Below are 22,284 nucleotides of genomic sequence, written 5' to 3'. Positions count from 1 at the left end.
AATTTTGACCAAGTGTGTAGAAAAAACTACTTATATATCCACAATACAAAATATATAAAATATCAGACTACATCTTATGATGAATCTAATTATATCTGTTTAGTATTTCTCGACGTAAGTGTCTTCTTTATAAACTTAATCAGATTTTATGAGCTTTGACTTTTTAAACAATTTTTATGCGCAACATTTTGAAACGAAAGGAGTATCTGATTACAAGAAAAAAAAACATCTCTCCATGCACCGACGACGACTTGACCTGGCTGGACGTGGCCAGCAGGTCAGTCTCCGTATGCCGACGAAGACTTTGACCCACCCAAAATCCCCCAATCATCCCTTCTTCCTCCTCGCACTCCCCTGCTCCCGCTATCTCGAAACCCCCAAACCTTCCGCTGTAGAATCCGCCATCGAATGCACTAGAACAAGTGTGGTAGCACTACCGACGCAAAGGAGAGAGAGAGAGAGAGAGAGAGAGAGAGAGAGAGAGAGAGAGAGAGAGAGAGCGCCAGCCAGCAAGCGCGCGAGCAAGCAAGGAGGGGCCAGCCATGGCGAACCTGGCGGTGGGGCTGGCCAAGTCGGTGGTGGAGGGGACGCTGAGCAAGGCGCACGCGGCGGTGCAGGAGGAGGCCAAGCTGCGCCTCAGCGCGCGCCGCGACCTCGTCTTCATCACCGGCGAGCTCGAGATGATGCGGTCGTTTCTCAACGTCGCCAACGCGGAGCGCGTCGAGAACGCCGTGGTGCGCACCTGGGTGCGCCAGATCCGCGAGCTCGCCTACGACGTTGAGGACTGCATCGAGCTCGTCGTCCACCTCGACAAAGGGAGGACCAGCTTCTGGTTCCGCCTCCGCCGGCTCTGCGTCCCCTGGACGCGCCCGCCGCGGCCGCCGGCGCTGGATCAGGCGGTCGATGAGATCGAGCAGCTCAAGGCCAGGGTCGCCGACGTCAGCACCAGGAACGCGCGCTACAGCCTCATCAGCGACACTGGATCCAAGCCCGTGGCGCAGCAGCAGCTGACGGCGGCCGCTGCCGCCGGCGACACGGTGGCCGCGTCCAACATGCTCGCTGAGGCAAGGTATGCCGCCATGAGAGAGCAGGTCCTCGGCAGCGATCTCACCCAGCTAGTCACCAAAGAAGGCGGTGACGGCCACGACCTTCAGCTTCATGTGGTCTCGGTGTGGGGGTCAGCCGGCTTCCACGGTGCCACATCCATCATCACCAAGGCCTACAGTGACCCAGAGATCTGCAGAAACTTCACCTACCGCGCCTGGGTGAAGCTCATGCATCCCTTCATTCCGCACGACTTCGTCCGGAGCTTGATGCTTCAGTTCTGCGCAGAAGAAGAAGAACATGAAGGACCGGACACATGTATGGATGTCCTAACGATGATGCAGGCCACCCAGGAGGTCCTCTTTAAGGAATTCAAGAAGATGCTCACGGAGAAGAGTTACCTCGTTGTCTTGGAAGACCTCTCAAACATGGCTGACTGGCATGCTTTGAGGAAGTTCCTTCCAGACAGGAGGAAAGGCAGCTGGATCATCGTGTCCACGCAGCAACCTGAAGTAGCAAGCTCGTGCATCGGGCACCCATACCAGATACTGGAGCTCAAGCAGTTCTCGCCCGAGCACTCTGTTTGTGCCCTCTTCAAGAAGGTAGGTGCTCCAAACACGGAAATCGCAAATTCATTTCGTTTCTTAATCTAAAATCACTTGTTACTTTTGTCGATTTAAAGTATTTGCCAATAAAAGTTTATAGATATGTCGAGCACATCTATACATAAAAGTGGGAATAATTTCATGACTTTCAGAAATATACATACATGAAGCCTGAAAATTTATTAGTTCTCTAACTTATCGTTTTTTTTCCTTACCCGGCGTATAAGGAATAACACAAGTATTCACTCTAGTAAAATCTAATGACCATTGCTCTATCTAGCTATTATGCGACCAAATAGCTCGTCTAGTGCACGGGTTCATGACTAGTACGTAAATAAATATGAATTATGGCACATGTGTCTTGTTACCTACCTTTTAGGCCGACGTGTAAATGGTCTAATAAAATATCATTGTCTTTGTAAGCAACTTGAGAGATCACACTTTGTTCATGTATTTTGCCTATCTCTAGCAATACCTTTGTGTTAAAACCTTTCCCAACACATATACAGGGTTCTGATGGCGATGGAGATAAAGGCAAGAAAACAATGGTGGAAGATTCTCCCCTCATTGGACGTGAGTCGCTAATGAATCAACTTCGTCAATATCCAGCAAAAGCACGTATAAATTCTTGGCAGGTGATGTCTGTGTGGGGAATAGCCGGTGTTGGGAAGTCGACTCTCGTGAGAAAGTTGTATGATGACACAATGCGCGACACAAACCTATTCACAGAGTACCATTGGGTGAATATATCTCATCCATTCAATTTAAGGGACTTCCAAAGGAGCTTACCTCCGAATTTTCGTTTTGCGGAATTAGGTTGGCTCATTGTTATTGATAATGTCCAGTCCAAGAAGGAATGGGACTTGATACAAACTTCCTTGGTAATACCTAGATCTTCTAAGAGCGTTGTCATTGTCATCACAACCGAAGCAAGCATTGCCGCATATTGCGCGAATCGCGAAGAGCTTGTGTTTAATGTCAAAGGTCTGGAAGCTGCTGCAGCCTCAACTCTCTTTGAAAAGGTTTGTTTTTCTCACGACTCTCTTATTTTGTGCCTACATGTTTTCAGAAACTTAATACTTTATGTGATGGTTATCATATTCGTCATCCTTCACTGAGGATGATCAAGGAACTTCAAATATGGTCTTAAATCTCAACCTATATTTGGTATTTGCATATTTACGATCAAGAAACTTCATATATTATCGACATGCATATTTCCACTATTGAATTCATGCACCAGTCAGTTGCTCCAAAAGTCCGAACTATGGGAGAGGGCCGAACATCATACTCCAATCCACAAACTACAAATGTTAGATTTTGACATGCATATCTCTAACCATTTGTAGTTTGTGGAAATATGCATGTCGAATGGATTTTTGGCTCTCACAGACGCATACTCCCTATTCAGAGATAGACAAGCGTCCCTTTGCTAATGAATTGTAAAAACGCATGACATGATTGATACTCCTCCGTTCCGAAATGTAAGTCTTTTTAGAGATTCCACTACAGACTACATATGGATGTATATAGACATATTTTAGAATGTAGATTCATTCATTTTGTTCCGTATGTAGTCTTTTATTGGAATCTCTAAAAAGACTTATATTTAGGAATGGAGGGAGTACATAATACTCCATCCGTTCCGTATTAAAAGGTGTATTTGTTTTTTCAAAACTAAAAAATTTCTATCTTTGATCAAGTTTAGAGAAGAATTTGTCAACATTTACAGACCCACACTAGTGATGTACAAAATGACATATGGGCAAGGTATGCTTGTGCAAGGAATAAATTTGCATTAGTCTGTATGTCCATATAGCAATGCACAAAATGACACATTGGCATAGAGCTGCAAATCCATGCTAATGAGCATATAACAATATATCTTGTGGGCGTGCAGATTGTTGGTTATTTCTGTTGGTGTCTTTGCAACTCAGAAAATTTTGAAGCATTGTCATTGGTTTTTTCATAAAAAAATGTTTCATAATTTTTTGTTATTTCTTAGCAACATAATCATATAAGCATGTAAAAATAAAGGTCGAAGACACATCCAGGAACGTTTCCATATCTAAAACATCGTGTAATTTGCAACGAACGGGGTAAATGGGAGGGGGGAAATGACTGCATAAGATACACATAAACACTAAACATCTTTGACATACTAAAGATGATGCCCACTCATTTGCAAGGGCTAAACCTGTTCATGGATAACCCGGCCCGAAGGCCTGAGCCCGAAGGCTGACATTTGGGCCGGGCTTGGGCTTCACTTTCTCGCCCGAAGCCCGGCCTGAAAGCCTGAAATAGCCATATATATTTTTATTCAAAATATAGGTATAATAAATTAATATAATATCCTGAATATGATTAATTTAATTAAAAAATGCCACTGTTCATGTGCTTCGGGCCGGGCTGTGCACGGGCTTGGGATTTTTTCTTCGGGTTTTGCCAAGTCTGGGCCGAACCCAACCCGGTCCGTCGAATGGTCAGGTTTAGCAAGGGCCAAGGTGATAGTTGAAAAGAAGTATTGGTGTATTGTGAATCTGTCATTAAGTTATATAAATTTTTGAAGCTTAAATTGCTGTGATTATTCTTCTCCTCTATTTACTGTCGAATTTTACAATTGATTATTACAATTACCATTACAGATAGTTGTTCTGCCACTATTTTGCATTGCCTTTGATTTATACTATGTTCTGCCTTAACGTGATATATTTTACTGTCTATACCCCCAGGTAGTACAATACTTATTTCATAACATTCCTGTTTTACACTGCTTTCGATATTTGCACTGCTTGGAGTTTTTGCCTATCGAAACAGTGCAATGTGTCTAGAGACATAATAAAAAGGGTGAAACGAAGACACAGTCTGCGCACACACATATTTTGCACCTGAAAAGTCAAACTGAGTATGGTGTAATTGTCTAATTGACGCTAATTTTAAATTGTTGGAACAATATAGGTATACCTGGAAAAATCATCAGACACAGACACAAGAGCTCTACAATATATCCAAGTAGAAGAACTTATTTTGAAGTGTGGAGGTCTTCCCAAAGTGATAGTTGCTATAGCTGCCGTATTGGCCAAACAAACGGTCACAAGGATGGATACTGTGGTTTCTTTAAATCAAAGATTTATGCACCACCTGGAGACTGAGCCGGACTATGATAGTCTATGTGATCTATTTGGTTGGATGCATTCCTATTTCCGTACTTGCACTGATTCAATCAAGCCATGTATCTTCTACCTGTCGATCTTTCCTCGAGACCGCCTCATTCGGCGAAGGCGATTAGTAAGGCGGTGGATTGCAGAGGGATACTCTAGAGACGGCGACAATGAATCTGCAGAGGAGAATGGGGAGAGGCAGTTCTCCGAGCTCCTTGATCTGAGCATAATCCAGCAGGTGCCATACTTAGTCACAAACACATTGAATGCCACAAGATTGGCGCTGCTGTGTCAGGTCAGTGGTTTTTTCCACGAGTACATCATCCCGGGCCAAGAAGAAGAAAACCTTATGTTTGAGCTGGGGCCTAATTGTGCCCTAACCACCCAGCGCACAGGGCGTCACCTTGTCATATTGCACGACTGGAAGAGGGACAAAATTGTGTTTGAGAGCATGGATTTCTCGCGGCTTAGGTCACTGACGGTGTTTGGCAGGTGGAAACCATTCTTCATCTCTGAAAGTATGATGCTTCTTCGGGTGCTTGATCTAGAGGATGCATCAGGTATAGAGTATGCGGATCTTGAGAACATATTAAAATGGCTGCGTCGTCTCAAGTTCCTTTCACTACGAGGACGGCACGAGATACACCATCTTCCAGATAATATGGATCATCTGAGGCAGCTGCAGACTTTGGATGTCAGGGGCACCTCCGTACTCACCCTGCCAGAGAACATCACCAAGTTGCAGAAGCTACAGTACATACGTGCCGGCGCCACTTGCCCAGCTGCATCAGCACCACCTGCTCCATCCAGCTGGTTCTGCACACCTCACCGTATAGTTGGTGTTCAGGTGCCTGGAGGCATTGGGAAACTGACGGCGTTGCACACGCTTGGTGTCGTCAACATTTCTGCTTCTGGTGGGAAGGCCATGGCGAAAGCTCTCAAGAAGCTCACCCAGTTGCGCAAGCTCGGAGTGTCCGGCGTTAACAGGAAGAACAGCAAGGATATTTTCTCTGCAATCCAGGGTCATGTTCATCTGGAATCCTTGTCTGTCCAGCTTGACAAGGACAACCAAGGCTGTTGCTTGGATGATCAGACATCCTTGCCTTGGAATAATCTACGGAGTCTTAAACTGTACGGGCTTCAAGATAGGTTGCCGTTGTCAAGCGGCCTTGGCTCTGACCAAGGAGTATTGAGCGACACACTTATCAAACTCAGGAAGATGGATCTGGAGATGTCCACTTTGAAAGAACGAGACATTAAGTTCCTCGGCGAGGTACCAAATCTATGTATTCTACGCCTTCGTATCAAGCAGCCCAGTCCAGTTTAAGGCTGAATTGCATGCAATGGAGTTGCCCACCTATAAAATGGTCAAGATCCTCGAGATTGGTTGCAGCTCCAGCTCATTATCTGTGAAGTTTGGTTCAGAGACGATGAAAAGTCTAGAGCTGCTCAAGCTTGACTGCTCCAGTGGGGCGTCATATGATCTTGATGGCCTTGATTGTCTACCTGAGCTCAAGGAAGTCTTGATCATTGGTAACAATAATGAAACACTCGAGACTGAACTGTCGAACAAGCTTCTCAACCATCCAAACAAACCTGTCTTGAAGAAGGAATTACCACGTTCGTCCTGATGGGAATTTTATTTTCTCATTTCCTGGATTCATTTCTACCCGCCACTAGCCCAGTCAAGTGTTTGCAAACCCTGGTTGGTTTTTGTGTAACATTTTGTACGTGTATTTTCTTCTTTTTATCGGTTCCATACATGTGTTTTGTCAAAATGTACCACACTCTAAAGTATAAACACATGTTCCTAAGTTTTCTTCTTCCTTTCAACTTGTAAATACTCCTATTTTGATGTCCTCATTCTAATGAAATTGGAAAAGTGCCAGCCTTTATTGGAAAGAAAAAACATTAAGAAGTGCATTTATGTCCACTTGTGTTTGGAAGCAGGGGAGCTCTTTTGCTCATTATTTGTCTATTGGTATATATTCCCTAGCTTGCAGAAACTCCTTATATTGTGGGACGGAGGGACTATTTAATAGGCAATATGTCTAGCCTTCTCTCACATTGCTCAACGGTCCTTAACACCATTGTGATTTGAGTGGAAAACTGCTCAACTGTCCTTTTTCTCTCATTGCTGCCAAAAGTGCAAGGAAAAAATGGAGACAACTTAAGAGGCTTGTCTGACAAGCAAAATGATCTGTTTGGAAAAGAGTGAGATTGTTGAAAAACAGTGCATCTTATCCCAAGCCAAGCAAGGTGGGTCAGGCATGACTGGAATTCTTGTATGTTCTCCCTTGTAGGGAATCTTTTGAGTACGTCCGGATAATGTTTTGTGTGAAAAAGTGCCAAAATTTGCTTGGATGGTTAGAAGGGCGGTTGTACCTTCAACCTACCTGGGGTCAAATACTCGACTTGGTGCTCTGTGTGTCTTACTAATGCGGATTATTCTTGTATACCATCTCACATGGTGTCACCGTCGATGTCCTTGCTATAGTGTGAAAATATTTAGGATGATGTAGACATGGATTATTGTTTTTTTACTATTGATTATTCTATATTTAGAGTGATGTAGACGTGGATTATTGTACTATATATTTTTTTATTCACCCAGAAAGAGTCGAACATTGTGTGCATGAGTCAAGTCAATGCATACTTTTCTACGCGGTAGGTGCACATCTTGTTGGGTTGCTATATATCCAGCTGAGTCTAGCAGGAAGTGCTTCTTCTCAGAAGCTTCATCCCCGTTTCTCCTCTGTTATCTGCACAACTGCTAGACGATACCTCAAGAGTTCGATCTTCACCAGGTATGTTCTTTTAATTTGGAAGTTGATTGTTTTCAGATGCTGTTTCAACTTTCAACAGCCATGTCTATGGATAGGAGTGTTTTTTCTATCATGTTATTACTAGATACTGCATCTTTTACCATTGTTTGTTTGCCTTTGCGTGGCTGCATGCAATTTTGATGCAGTGGCCGGAGTCGAACTCTTCTGTGTTTGTATCACCTAGATACATGGCAACGATCAATTAAAGCTTCTAGTTAATAGAAAATCATTTTTATGACTTAGTCTACAAAGTGATAGAACAATCTATGTATGTTTACTCTTGTATATGGCAAATATGTCCTTGCTTTGGTAAAAGAGAACTGGTGGCAACCCATAGCTTGTAAATCTGTTTTTGCTCTGCTAAACGAGAACTCACATCAAAGCTTCTTAAATCATCAGAAATGGCTACTAGCCGTAGCGGAGGTAGAGCTGAAGAGAACAGGCCGAGCGTTCTGAGCACACTGCCGAAGGATCTGCCGTTAGACTTTCTGAAGAATATCACAGATCAGTTCTCAGAGAATCGTATAATTGGTAAAGGCGCTTTTGGAACCGTTTATAAGGTATGGTTGTGCTTTAACAGTTTCTGTCTTTCCGGAAGTTGCTGAAAATTATGACTATATTTCCTAAAAACGTTGCTGAAAGAGTCTGAGGTTGAACAGGGGACTGTGCCAGATGGGGAAACCATTGCTGTGAAGAAACTTGCCGAAAATTCGCCCCTTCCACGAGATAAAGCATTCAATAATGAGGTTCAAAATATTATGGCTCTCCGACATAAAAATGTTGTAAGGTTGGTTGGCTACTGTCATGAAAGTCTAAAGAAAGTGGTGCAGAACAATGGAAGATATATTGTTGCTGATATTGTTGAAAGTGTACTCTGCTACGAATATTTACCAGGGGGGACCCTTAAGAAGAATCTTTTTGGTATGTCATACTACCTGATTCAAATTGCATCAATGTTCAAGATTATAATACTCCTATCGTACACTATGAACTAGAGTTTGGTCATCAATCTTTGTTACAGCATGTTCAGATTTAAATGCTATACAATGACAATAAAGGTACAGCAGTTGACATGATCAAAAGAAGTTGCAATTGTACATAGAAAATTGTCTTTTGTGATAATATTTTTGCTATTAGCATGCTGACAAATAAATGATATTCAAGTAAGTGTCTCCGTGTTTCACTTCTTCAGGAGTAGATACCCAAATGGACTGGGACACACGATTCAACATAATTAAGGGGATATGTGAGGGTTTACTCTTTGTACACAGCATTCCTATTGTGCATATGGATCTTAAGCCCGAAAATATACTGCTGGATAGTAATATGGTACCGAAAATAGCGGATTTTGGTCTCTCGCGACTCTTCGGTCAAGAACAAACACGGATGAACACACAAAATGTGGTGGGGTCATAGTAAGTCGATTATGAAATGCGATAAATGTTTGTTCCTTTATTATGATTTAACTTGCATCATAAGCTCTCTGATAGTACTTATTGTTAATGTTAATGCTATGCAGTGGATATATAGCTCCTGAATATCTATACAGAGGTGAAATCTCCACAAAGTCGGACATATACAGTTTAGGTGTACTAATCCTTGAGACTACCACAAGAGAGGAGAATTACCGCGGGAGCGAACCATCTGCAGGACAATTTATTAAAAAGGTAACGGGATTTTTTTTTAATAATTTGGACACTTAGCTTTAGAAGCTCATATTACAAACAATCTTTTGTGGTATATCTTGAGGGGTCATAATTCCGATCTTGTTTGTAGGTACGTGAAAACTGGACAGAGGAGAACATCGTATCAGAGTACCCATCATTAAAAGCAGATTGCCTACGACAAGTAAAAAAATGCATCGAAATTGGACTGCAATGTGTTGAGACTGATCGGCAGAGGAGACCTACCATAGAGGCAATTATCGACCAGCTCAATGGACGACATACTAATTGAGCTACAAGGTCATACTGGTATGAAATTGACTATCCACATGCCATCCTAATGGCGGTTTCAATTTATCAAATTTAGGTATGCAAAGGAGTGGATACATGTTTCTCTCAGATGTAGCCCATAATGAAAGGGTTAAGATATTTGCAGCCCTTATATGCAGAATCAAATATCCTTAGTTGGTACCGCTTATTTTTTGTCAATCATGCATTGTTGCTTAAGAACATTTTTTTACTGTTTTTACACTATTAACCTGGCATCTGTAGAACCATGTAGTTATGCTACATTTCAGCTGGTCGTAACCTATAGTGTATGAAATTTCAGATCTCCAGTCTTCATGGAGAATAAAATTTGGGTCTTCTTCAGGAGACATGTGCAAGAAGGAAATGACATCCTCTACTTATTGCCAAAGTTGAAATAATTTGCTATGATATGTACGTCATTGTGGAACCTGTTAGCTTCAATTTCTTATGATGATTGCTACTCTCCATGTATATTTTCTTGGTACTCCAGATACAAGGGGGTTGCCTGGTCAGTTTTAGTTTTTTTTATTGTTTTTTATTAGAAAAGGAGGTTAAAACCCCAGTTTTTTTTTTTGCGAAAAACTTCCAATCTATTCATATTCAAACATGGTAGTACAATGAATACTAGAAATAAAATTACATCCAGATCCGTAAACCACCTAGCGACGATTACAAGCACTAAAGCGAGCCGAAGCCACCCCGCCATCATCGCCCCTCCCTCGCTGGAGCTGGGCAAACCTTGTTGTAATAGATAGTCGGGAAGTCAGTCATGCTAAGGCCCCATAGGACCAGCGCAGCAGAACAACAATCGCCGCCGTTGAAGAGTAGAGATCGGAAGGATCCAACCTGAAGATACATGAACATAGACGAACTACGACAAGATCCGAGCAAATCAACCAATGACACACCTCCACACCCACCGACAATGCTAGACGCACCACGGGAACGGGAACTAGGCGGGAAGAACCTTATTCCATCTTTAGAAAGCCGCCGCCGTCTCGTCTTTCTGAGCAGGACACAAACCCTAACAAAACCTGAAGGAACATCTAAAGACGGAGCCCTTCCGCCGGCAAGGGCCGGGATCCACCACGCCACCATGGGCCTAAGGCCACCGGAGATGAGGCGGACCGGCAGAAGATAGAGGAAATCTAGCCTTTTTTTTCTTGGGGGGCCCTAATTGGTTTTTCAGAAGACCCCAGGGGGTTGACTGGTCAGCTTTAGTGCCAAATAATAATTTTATTTTCCCGATGTAGACTTTATGATGAGTATATGCGCCAGCTTTTTTAAAGAGTCCGTTTGGTTCTAGACATAATAAATTGTCACAATTAATTTACGAAAAAACACTTAATATCTTTTTTTGAAAAAGGAGGGTATACCCCAGGCCTATGCGTCCATCGTACGCACGTAGCCATCACTAAGAAGTTTCGGGTACAAAGTGAAGTCATACAAGCCAGATAACAGGGCTAAGTTTGGGTTGATTCAATATGGCCGTTCTTCCAACGTCATAATCTCAATGTTGTTTTAGGACTATCATTACACTTAACAATATCCTAAGATCCATAAAACATGATCACCAACAACACTTGAGCTAGCACTAGTAGAAAAAGAGGCTTCCGTCCAGCCTCATTAGTCGCGAAACTGTAGGAACCGCGACTAATGAAGTCTTCAGTCGCGGTTCGGCAGATGAACCGCGACCAAATGCCTGGGCCCAGGGCGCTCGCGGGCTTTAGTCGCGGTTGGCCAGGCCAACCGCGACTAAAGGTGCCCAAAGGCCTTTAATCGCGGTTGGCCTGGCCAACCGCGACTAAAGCTCGCGGGCTTTAGTCGCGGTTGGCCAGGCCAACCGCGACTAAAGGTGCGCAAAGGCCTTTAGTCGCGGTTGGCCAGGCCAACCGCGACTAAAACTCCTCCCCTATATATACCAGTTCAGCACGCTCACTTAGCCATTTGGTGCCACTTCTCTTCACAAGCTTCACAAGGGGGTGTAGGTTTGCTTTTGGTTCCTCTTATGCACACAAGGTGTTTGATGAAATGCCCTAAGAGGGTGAAACAAACATGATATGAAGTGTTGGAGCCACACTTGAGGTTCCTCATTTATTTTTTCCTCCTCGATCGCGGTTAGCAACTTGAACCTTTCATGCATGTGTGTCATTGATAAAATATGCATGTGTGCAGTTCATTGTTTAATTTATATTATTTGTAGCTAGTTAGTTTAACAAATGCATGATGGTTAATTATATATTTTATATTATAATAATGCAGATGAATCGGCAATGGATGTACGGTAACCGACTCTCCGGCGAGTTCACTACGGGTTTGAAAGATTTCCTCGTAGTGGCTAATGCGAACAAGCAGGGGGGTTTTGTTATCTGTCCATGTGTTATCTGTAAGAATCAGAAGGGTTACTCTTCCTCAAGAGATGTTCACATGCAAGGGAAGAAATGATGTGTAATAATTTATTGTATCAAACCTTTTGTCAAACCTTCAAGGGGTTTTAAAATGAATTAGTTTTATTTTTCTGATTTTTTTGATATATAATTGTATTTTTAAGATTTGAAAATGAAGAAAAAAACAGAAGAAAAAAACAGAAGAAAAAGCAAACAGAAGAAAACATAAGAAAAAGGAAAAACAGAAGAAAAAAACAGAAGAAAAAAACAGAAGAAAAAGGAAAAAGGAAAAAGGAAGAAAAAAACAGAAGAAAAAACAGAAGAAAAAGGAAGAAAAAACAGAAGAAAAAACAGAAGAAAAAAGGAAAAACAGAAGAAAAAACAAACAGAAGAAAAACATAAGAAAAAAACAGAAGAAAAAAGGAAAAAGGAAAAAAGGAAGAAAAAAAGAAAATATGCCACCTACTGGGCCACCACGGCCTGAATACGACTAGAAACCCATTAAAGGGCCAGGATTCAGGCCCGCAGAAGGCCCAGTAGGCCCACAGGCACACAGTGACAGAATAGGCCCGTAAGCCTGCATTTGAGAGGAGCTCGAAGTGGTAAGCGCAGCCGCGCTTATAAACCACTGTCGAAGCCTCTCGGCTAGCGAGGTGGGACTAAACATCCCACCGCACCGCGCCAGTTCTAGCACAGCCCTTTAGTCGCGGTTGGGGAGGCGGACCGCGACTAAAGGATACCTTTAGTCGCGGTTGGGGTGGCGGGCCGCGACTAAAGGGTACCTTTAGTCGCGGTCCGCCTCTCCAACCGCGACTAAAGGGTCTTTCTGCGCGGGAACGGAGGCGGCGCCAAAACCCTTTAGTCGCGGTTGGAGAGGCGGACCGCGACTAAAGGGCACCCTTTAGTCGCGGATGGGGTGCGGGCCGCGACTAAAGGGTACCTTTAGTCGCGGTCCGCCTCTCCAACCGCGACTAAAGGTGCGTCCATAAATACTGCACTTAGCAGTTTTGCCACTTCCCATTCTGCTCTCTCTCGACGCCGAAGCGCTGCCCCGACGCCGACGCCGACGCCGAAGCCCTGCCCCGACGCCGACGCCGACGCCGAAGCCCTGCGCGCCGCCGCCCCCGTCCCCAGTGAGCGCCGCCTCCGCCCGTGCCCTGCCCGCCTCCGCCCGTGCCCTGCCCGCCGCCTCCGCCCGTGCCCTGCCCCCGCCTCGCCCTGCCTGCCGCCCGCCCGCCGCCCTGCCGCCCGCCGTCGCCCTCGCCCCCGTCGCGCCGGACTGCCCGTCCCCGCCTCTCCTTCGTCGGTCCTCCCCCGCGCATCGCCGCCCTCTCCTTGGTGAGCTCCCCATCGGGCCCCGTCCGGCCGTCTCCCCGGCCCCCTCCGAACGCTGCGCCCGCCGGCCCGTCCCGTCGCCGCGCCCGCCTCTGCATGGCGGCGCCGCGTCGCGGCTCCCGCACGTCCCGGTTGCGCGCTCGCCGGACCGGCCACTTCCCCTCCGCCCTGCCGCCCTGTTCCGGCCGGCGCCATCGCGGCCCTTGGCCGCCGGAGCTCGTGCCCGGCTCGTACCCGCTGCCCGCTAGCGCCGGCGCCCGTTAAGGCCCCCTGGCCCAATGACAATTGGGGCCCACGCCCCAGAAACGATTTAAAAAAAGGAGAGAAGAGAATTTAGAAAATAAATAAATAAATATATTAATTAATTAATCAGTTAATTAAATTAATTAACTTAATTAATTGTGTTTAGTAAACCTAATTAAATAACTAATATAACTAATCTGTTAATTAATCTAATTAACTTGGTTAATTAGTTAACAGACAATTTAATTAATTCTGTTAATTCTAAAAATGATATAAAACTTTAAAAATTAATATAAAATAATCCGTAACTCGGATGAAAATACTTTGTACATGAAAGTTGCTCAGAACGATGAGGCGGATCCGGATACGCAGCCCGTTCGTCCGCCACACATCCCTAGCATAGCAAACATGTAACTTTCCCCTCCGGTTCATCTGTCCGAAAACGCGAATCACCGGGGATACTTTCCCGGATGTTTCCCCCTTTCGCCGGTACGACCTACTGCCGCGTTAGGGCACACCTAGCACCGCGTATTGCCAGGTTACGCTTTGTGATGCTTTGATTGCTCTGTTATTTATTGTGTTCCCCCTCCGTTACTTCTTTCCGGTAGACCCCGAGACTGCCGGCGACCCCAAGTTCGACTACGGAGCACCCGTCTCGCGCTCTACCGCGACACCCTCTCCCACCCCTTCCTTGCCCCCTCCTTTTGCCACCGCCCTTTCGCCACCGCCACCGCCACCGCCCCCCTTCTTCACTTAATTAATTTGTTTTTACTACATGTTTTCAGGATTGACATAATGGCGGACGATAGAGCTGACCCGATTATGGACAACTATGATCCGGACGGTGAAGCACATATGTTCGGCATCATAAACGGCGATATTCAATATGTGCCGACCGGAGAAGAAGAAGATGATATCTCTTCTTATCTGAACCTTGACGGTGAAGATGAAGGGCGCCGTCAGCAAGATGATGCCGAACAAACGTCGATAAGCGACGATCTTCAAATGGAAGTAGCAACCACCTCCAGCGCCGAGGTATATATATACATTGAGCCTCTGGTGATACAAACTAACTGATTTGAATAAATATGTGTGTACTAACGCGCGCGACTCTTTCTTATTTTAGCCCTCGGCCGGATCGTCGAAACAATCGAGTACGTCGTCAAAGCGTGGCGCAACCAAGACGATGAAACAAGGAGAAACATGCACCATCGAGGTTGTCGACAGTGCAACCGGCAGGCCGCTGGAGCCCCGCAAGAACGCCACCAAGTTTGTCAGCCAATGCGGAGCCATTGTTAGAGACAACGTCTCGATCACCGTCCAGGAGTGGAATGAGCCAAAGAAGGCACGAATTGATGGTTTCACTTTTGTCGATAAGAGAACAAAAAAAGATTGCTTCAAGAAGCTTATGGAACATTTCGTTCTACCTCCGGAATACAACAAATTCGATGAGGAGGGTAACAAGATTGAGGAAAACAAGGAGAGGAGGAGGCTAGTCAAACAGTTCGCTCTTCATAAGATGGCCGACGCATTCCGGAAATTCAAGCAAAATCTAGCCCATGACTTTGTCAAGCAGAACAAGACTCCGGATTTCAAAGGACAATATGAGAAACTGAAAGATGATTGGCCAGAATTTGTGAAGCAAAAGAAATCGGAGCAGTTCATTCAAATATCGAAAAAAAATAAGGAAAATGCGGCTAAGAAGGAGTACAATCATGTTATGGGGCCAGGAGGGTATCGCCTTTGGGAGCCTAGGTGGGAGAAGATGGAGAACGAGCTGAGGGCGCGAGGAATCCGTCCAGGTACGGAGGGATGGGACCCAAGGGCCAAAAGCTGGTGGTACGGGCATGGGGGAACGTTGAACCCGGAGACAGGGGAGTGTGTTTACCGGGGCAAATTAATTAAACCCACCCAAGCCCTTATTAACGCAATGAGGGATGCTCAACAGGGGAAGATCAAGTTCAACAGAGAGAACGACGCGCTGACAAAAGCCCTCGGGAATCCTGAACACGGAGGACGTGTACGAGGCATGGGGCACATTCCGTGGAAAATAGGGTTCCCCCAGAACGATGACCCGTACGGTTACAGAAGCCGTAAGAGAAAGATGGATCAGGAAGCAGATGTTGTGGCGCGGTTGGCATCGGAAATGGAGGTGATGAAGAAAACCATGAGTGTACTAGTAGCCGAAAGAGATGCAGCTCGGGTGCAGCATGAAGATCATCCAGCGGATCTCGGAAGCCAGCAGCGGAGAAGCAGCGTGGCTTCCACGGAGGCCCCACCGGAGCCTCTGGTGGTCCAAATTACTGCACCGGAGCCTCTGGTGGTCGAAATTACTTCATCGGAGCCTCCTCGCTACCCCGTGGACGATATAAAGGAGATGAAAGAATGTCATCTGTATTATCCTATCGGGAACATGTCCATGAAGGTAGCCATCGGCAGTGCTTTACCATGTTTACCTGGAGCACTCCACCACAACAACCCCATTCAAGATGGCTATGCTCGTGTCACGGTGGAGGACATAGTCCAAGGGTTTGAGGACCTGGAGATTGACATTGCTACACCTGAAGGGGAGAAAAGACTTGGAGATGTCAAGCGCCATTTCATTCTATGGCAAAAGAAGTTTATCAAGTTTCCAGGCGAGGCGCCAAGGACAACAAGTCCACCCCCCTACGGTGGTGGTGGTGCGGTGGCGGTGGCGGTGGTGGTGGTGGTGGTGGTGGTGGCGGTTCACCTACACCTCCGTCACGTCAGCCGACGCCGCCCCCCAGTCCACAACGTCCGGCGGGTGATCAGCCGCCGCCCCCCAGTCCTCGTCCGGCGGGTGATCAGACGCCGCCCCCCAATCCACCTCCGGCAAAGAAGCAGAAGCAGTCCTGGATTATTAACCCGGACCCTTATGTACCTAAGACCACAAAGGTACCGGAGCCATCACTGAAGCCTCTCCCCACAAGGCCTTGGGAACGTAGTGCCGAGGAAGTCGACGCGGCCGCGGCTGCTGATTTGGAGAAATGGAAGGCGGACTGCAAGAAGAAAACAGAGCCCGAGCCCAAGCCAGTATTTTCTGATGAGCAAAAGAAGTGGGCTAAGTCATTTTTGAGCACACCGTCCCAAGCCGCGAAGAATCTGCCTAACGACTATGCACGTGAACTTCGCAGGCAGGCACTCATGTTCAAGGAGAACAAAGAGCGGGAGAAGGCCGAAAGTAAAAAAAGCGGGAAACAAGTTGCCCAGCTCGGGGAACAAAGTAAACAATCGATTGCCCCGCTTATAGTGGAAGCCTTCTGTCCTGATGCCCCCGAGATCATACAAGCTGCGGCAGCACAGGGATTGACTGTAACGAGTGCCAGAGAACAAGCGGCCAACTTAGGTATTACTCTTCGTGAACTGTTAGGCCTTGATGAGGCGCCAGTGAAGGAGGTAGTAATTACATATGTCAAGAATGGGCCTCTCGTCGAGCCTGCGGAGGAAAAGGATCTACCTCCACAAATGAAAGGTCTGCTGAAATGGTACAAGGGTTACATAAAAAATAAAAACGCCAAAGAATATATTTATGCGGAAGTTAGACATGAGCATCACTTCAAACATTACTATGTACAAATTGAACTGAGTGAATTGTTCCAGCTTTTCAATCTGCGCGAGCTCGATAAATCTATCATCAGTTGCTACGTTCTGTAAGTGATTTATTAATTTCTACCCCATCTCGTTCATATTGCCTGCACTATATATATGTCCTAACTATATTGTTGTGTCCGCTATTATACATGCAGAATGAAGATTAAGGAATGCAGAGTAAGGAACATCCATGATGTTGGGTTCATTGACCCACACATCGTTAATGGACATGTGTTGGAGCGTTACCCCGCCGACGTGGAGGCAGACCTGTGGCAGTTTCTTACAAAGCAGGAACTCAAAAGTGATATTCTATTTCCTTACCATTTTGAGTGAGTGTTTCTGTCTTGAGCACATTCTCTTTTGTTTACTCCATGCATGGTATGTGGCCGGCTAATCGATGAGTTATGCATGACGTACTGTGCATGTATCGTGTCCGCAGGTTCCACTGGATTCTGCTAGTAATTAAAGTTAACACCTCAGAATGTCTCGTCCACGACTCTGTGAATATGGATCCAAAGCTTTGGGGCGGCATGAGAAGAATGCTGCAGAAGTAATTATTTTCATTCATTTGCGCTCTATATCGATCGGCCTATTTCGTTCATTTCCTAATATCAAGTAACTAATTAATAACTCTCTTGTTCATTTAATTTTCTTTGCCTCGTAGGGTTTGGAGACGGTTCGTAGATACAAAGGTCGGTGAATTCAAAAAAGAGCTAGAATTCAAAATGTTAAAGGCTAAGAATGCTGGGGATATTCAGCCACCGGAGACCAATCTATGTGGATACTATGTCTGTGAGATGATCCGGAGATACACCTCTGAGCGGGTTCCGAGTGATACCAATGCTAAGAGGAATAACCTCCGGTGGATGCTTAGTCCAGAAGCTCGCTTCCGACCACTTCAAGAGGAACTAGCTGGATGGTTCAGCAGGGAAGTCCTCCATCCTAAAGGAGAACACTATTACGAGGACGTAGAACTTTATATGCATTAAATCATGTATGGAAACTTGTTCAAAATTGTATATGGTCATCCGATGATATTGAATATATATTGTATATTCCTCTTGAATTCTTTTGGTTCTAATTTCAAATTTATTTGAAATTGTACATTCATATGCATGTATGTAGTACCGTAGAATATATGAAACTCCTTCAAAATTAAAATAAAGCACAAAAGAAATAAAACAATACAAATTAAACAGAAAACAGGTTTAAGGGGGGAGGTTTAGGGGGGGGGGGCTAAAACCCTAAACCTGCGGCGGCCTTTAGTCGCGGTTGGCCAGAAGAACCGCGACTAAAGGTCCTCCGCCCCGACGGCCACCTGGCGCCCACGTGGACGGGCCTTTAGTCGCGGTTCTTAAGCAACCGCGACTAAAGGGGGGGGCCTTTAGTCGCGCCCGGTCGGTCGCGGTTGCGCAACCGCGACTAATGGCAATTGCGAACCGCGACCAAAGGCCTTTTTTCCACCAGTGTAGTCCTAGAGGCAAGACTAGGAATCGATTGTTTAACCGTTTATCATTTCACACATGCATATGAGTTTTCCACTGAATCACATATTTCAGGATCATAGTAGTTATATCATCGAATATAAACTCCATAGTTATGAATATGAAAATATAATAATATAAATATTATTGCCTCTAGGGCGTATTTCCAACACAGTATACATCACAACTAGCTACCAATACAGTTTGTTGAAGACCCCCATGGCATGCTACCGGATCACAATTTCACAAATCGGCACCCAAATACAACCCTACCATGCTACAAGATGCTCACAGAAACCCTACAACAAGCTCGAACATCAAACCCTACCACATGGTCTTGGATCTAGCTACATTGAGTACAGAGAAGGGGGTGACTGAACTCACAGAGACCATCACTACAGCTCGAAGGAGAGGTGTTACTTGTGAGTTGCGTTGGGATTTTTCCCGAAGAGGAAGGGTGAAGCAATGTAGTAGAGGATAGTATTTTCCTCAGTAGAGAACCAAGGTTATCGAACCAATAGGAGAACCACACAAACAACCGTCAACAGTACCTACACATGCAAGAACAAATACTTGCACCCAACGTGGGCAAGAGGGTTGTCAATCCCCTTGTACTCGTTTATTGCAAGGATCAAATCTCGTAACAGGTGATAGATAAACTGCAAAGTAAAATAAAAGATAACAAATCGCAGCAAGGTATTTTTGTTTTTATTAATATGATTAAAATAAACCCCGGGGCTATAGTTTTCACTAGAGGCATCTCTCTCATAAAGATATTGTACGATGGATGGACAAATTACTGTTGGGCAATTGATAGAAAAGTGCATGGTTATGACGTTATTCATGTTATGATCATGTACATAGGCATTATGTCTGTGACAAGTAGACCGAATACTGCCTGCATCTACTACTATTACTCCACTTCAAGAGCGCTCTATGCTTGCCGCTCTACGCATTAAGTTCATGACAAACATAGTAATGCATGAAGTATGATGATATAATGTAGACATAATAAAATCAAACAATATGATTAAACCCCGTTGTTTTCTCCTTAGTAGCAACAACACAAATACATGTCTCGCTACCCTTGCTGTCACCGGGTGAGGACACTGCAAGATTGAACCTACCTCAAAGCACCTCTCCCACTGAAAATAAATCATTCTAGTTGGCCAAACCAAACGGATAGATCAGAGAGAAATACAAAGCTATAAAAACCACACATAATAAAGTTCAGAGAAGACTCAATTACTTCCAATGAATAATCTAATCGTAAAACCACAATTCATTGGATTCCAACAAACACATCGCAAAAGAAGATTACATCAAATAGAACTCTGAGGAGAACATTGTATTGAAGATCAAAGAGGGAGATAGCCATCTAGCTAATAACTATGGACTCATAGGTCCTGTGAAAACTAATCACACATCATTGGAGGTGCAGCAAGGTCGATGTAGAGGCCCTCCGCAATCGATTCCCCTTGTGGAAGAGTACATGCGAAGGCCTCCAGATGGGATCACGGAAGAACAAAGACTCTTGCGGCAGCAGAAAAATTGTTTGGGTGGTTGCTCTGGGGTTTCCAATATTTGCGAATTTATAGCACTGGAATTAGGTCAGACGGAGCCACGAGGGGTCCACAAGATATCAGGGCGCATCCTACCCCCCAGGGCCGACCCTGTTGCATTGCCGTCTCCTCATAGATCTTCTGACCCTTCCCTGAAGCTTCTAGGGTCTCTTATGTCCAGAAAAAATTGTCAAAAAGTTTCGTCGTGTTTGGACTCTGTTTGGTATAGATTTTCTGTAAGACCAAAAACAAGCAGACTGCAAGATTAAACTTCATTTGGACACCACAAGATTGAACCTACCATAAAGCACTTCTCCCGCTGGACACCGCAAGATTAAACCTACCACAAAAAACTTCTCCCGCTGAAGATAAGTCAATCTAGTTGGCTAAACCAAACGGATAGACCGGAGAGAAATAAAAAGCTATAACAACCACACATAATAAAGTTCAGAAAAGACTCAATTACTTTCAATGAATAATCTGATCATAAACCCATAATTCATCAAATCCCAACAAACACACCGCAAAAGAAGATTACATCAAATAGAACTCCGAGGAGAACATTGTATTGAAGATCAAAGAGGGAGAGAGAGCCATCTAGCTAATAGACCCATAGGTCCTGTGGCAACTACTCACACATCATCAGAGGTGTAGCAAGGTTAATGTAGAGGCCCTCCGCGATCGATTCCCCCTCCGACAGAGTACCAGCGAAGGCCTCCAGATGGGATCACGGAAGAACAGAGACTTGCGGCGGCGAAACAATTATTTTGATGGGTGCTCTGGGGTTTTTCCAATATTGAGAATTTATAACGCTGGAATTAGCTCAGACGGAGCCATGAGGGGCCCATAAGACATCTAGGCGCCCCTACCCCCAGGGTGCACCCCGTTGCTTTGCCATCTCCTTGTAGGTCTTCTGGCCCTCCACCAAAGCTTCTAGGGTCTCTTATGTCCAAAAAAATTTGTCAAAAAGTTGTGTCATGTTTGGACTCCATTTGGTATAGATTTCTGTAAAACCAAAACAAACAAAAACTGGCACTATGCACTAAGATTGATAATATAGTAGCATGAAACATTCCAAAAATATAGATAGTATGGAGACGCGTCAAGACGCCGAAACGGTTGAAGAAGATGAGGTCATGAGTCACCGCCGTTGGGGATCGTCAGACTCACAATGAGCGTTATTTACCTGTTTGTCGGTGCCGATGTGTGTCGGCGAGAAAGCTCGAAGGGGGGAGGGGAGTGTGGCAGGAGTTTAGGCGGCGAGGCGAAGGGGGCTATATAAGGCGACCGAATCGGTGGGAGGTGAGCCGAAATCCTCCGTCGATTTTCCAGGGACACGTGCGAGCTCGCGCCATCTTCGTGGTCGCACAAGCTCAGCGCCCCCCCCCTCGCCTCAGCCGAGGATGGCTCAGTAGAAGCTGTCGATTCGACAGTTCCTAGCGGGCCTGACTGGGAGGTGCTTTACCTTTGTGTGATGCGGGCCAAATAGTGTATGCGGGCAGCCAAACATCCCATTTTCGTCCCGTGCGGGCTTGGTTGGCCGCGGGCTACCAAACCATGTGTCACCATCGGAAGCACGTCGTCCATCGAGCCGCTTGAGACGATGAACCCAGCCGCCTAGATCGACCATCCTAACCAGTGACGAGGATCCGCTGACGTAGGCTATCCTACCATTGGGTCACTAAAATGTGGGTCCCACTTGTAAACGACCGAAAGGCAGGGTAAGGCAGGGATAGCTACGTTAGATGATCCATGTCGGCTAACCAGGGCCATCCCCTCCCCACAACAAAAGGCAAGGCCCGACCACCGCCTTCGGTCGGATGAGCTTCGTTCGACGGCTTTCTCCAGCGGAGGCAGGGAGAACAAAGGAGGAGAAGGTGGAGAGGGGCACGACGGGTAGGGTTTTCACCCGCGCCCCCCCCCCCCCCCCCCCCTAAGGATGATGCAACACATTTTTTTCTTTCGCTGTTCATTTTATTTCGGCTACTCAAAATGTTCTCGCTGTTCATTCTATTTCTCTCTCGTTCACCTTCTACTATATTCATCTATTATA

The 22,284-nt window shown here is 45.4% G+C and overlaps 1 protein-coding gene and 1 pseudogene across 2 annotated transcripts; both read left to right on the top strand.

Moving 5' to 3' along the window:
- The first annotated feature begins 286 nt into the window (after positions 1–286).
- Positions 287–6,712, top strand: LOC123156330 (disease resistance protein Pik-2-like; annotated as a pseudogene).
- A 679-nt stretch (positions 6,713–7,391) lies between these two features.
- Positions 7,392–10,136, top strand: LOC123156328 (putative cysteine-rich receptor-like protein kinase 32). 2 transcript variants are annotated; one of them, XR_006477976.1, is made up of 7 exons: positions 7,392–7,617; positions 8,035–8,195; positions 8,295–8,556; positions 8,828–9,050; positions 9,155–9,302; positions 9,412–9,666; positions 9,910–10,136. XR_006477976.1 is itself a non-coding variant. In XM_044574464.1 (7 exons), exons 2-6 carry the CDS (start codon positions 8,037–8,039, stop codon positions 9,589–9,591), a joined length of 972 nt encoding a protein of 323 aa, XP_044430399.1. In that variant the 5' UTR covers positions 7,393–7,617; positions 8,035–8,036; the 3' UTR covers positions 9,592–9,608; positions 9,910–10,136. The 2 variants fall into 2 exon arrangements, 1 of the variants encoding a protein (XP_044430399.1); XM_044574464.1 differs by having other exon boundaries at positions 7,393–7,617; positions 9,412–9,608.
- Positions 10,137–22,284: the final 12,148 nt, after the last annotated feature.

Source organism: Triticum aestivum, chromosome 7B (assembly GCF_018294505.1).
Source record: "Triticum aestivum cultivar Chinese Spring chromosome 7B, IWGSC CS RefSeq v2.1, whole genome shotgun sequence".
In the NCBI taxonomy this organism is placed as follows: Eukaryota; Viridiplantae; Streptophyta; class Magnoliopsida; order Poales; family Poaceae; genus Triticum; species Triticum aestivum.
The sequence above is the reverse complement of the archived record's forward strand: the minus strand, read 5'-3'. Positions and strand labels throughout refer to the sequence as shown.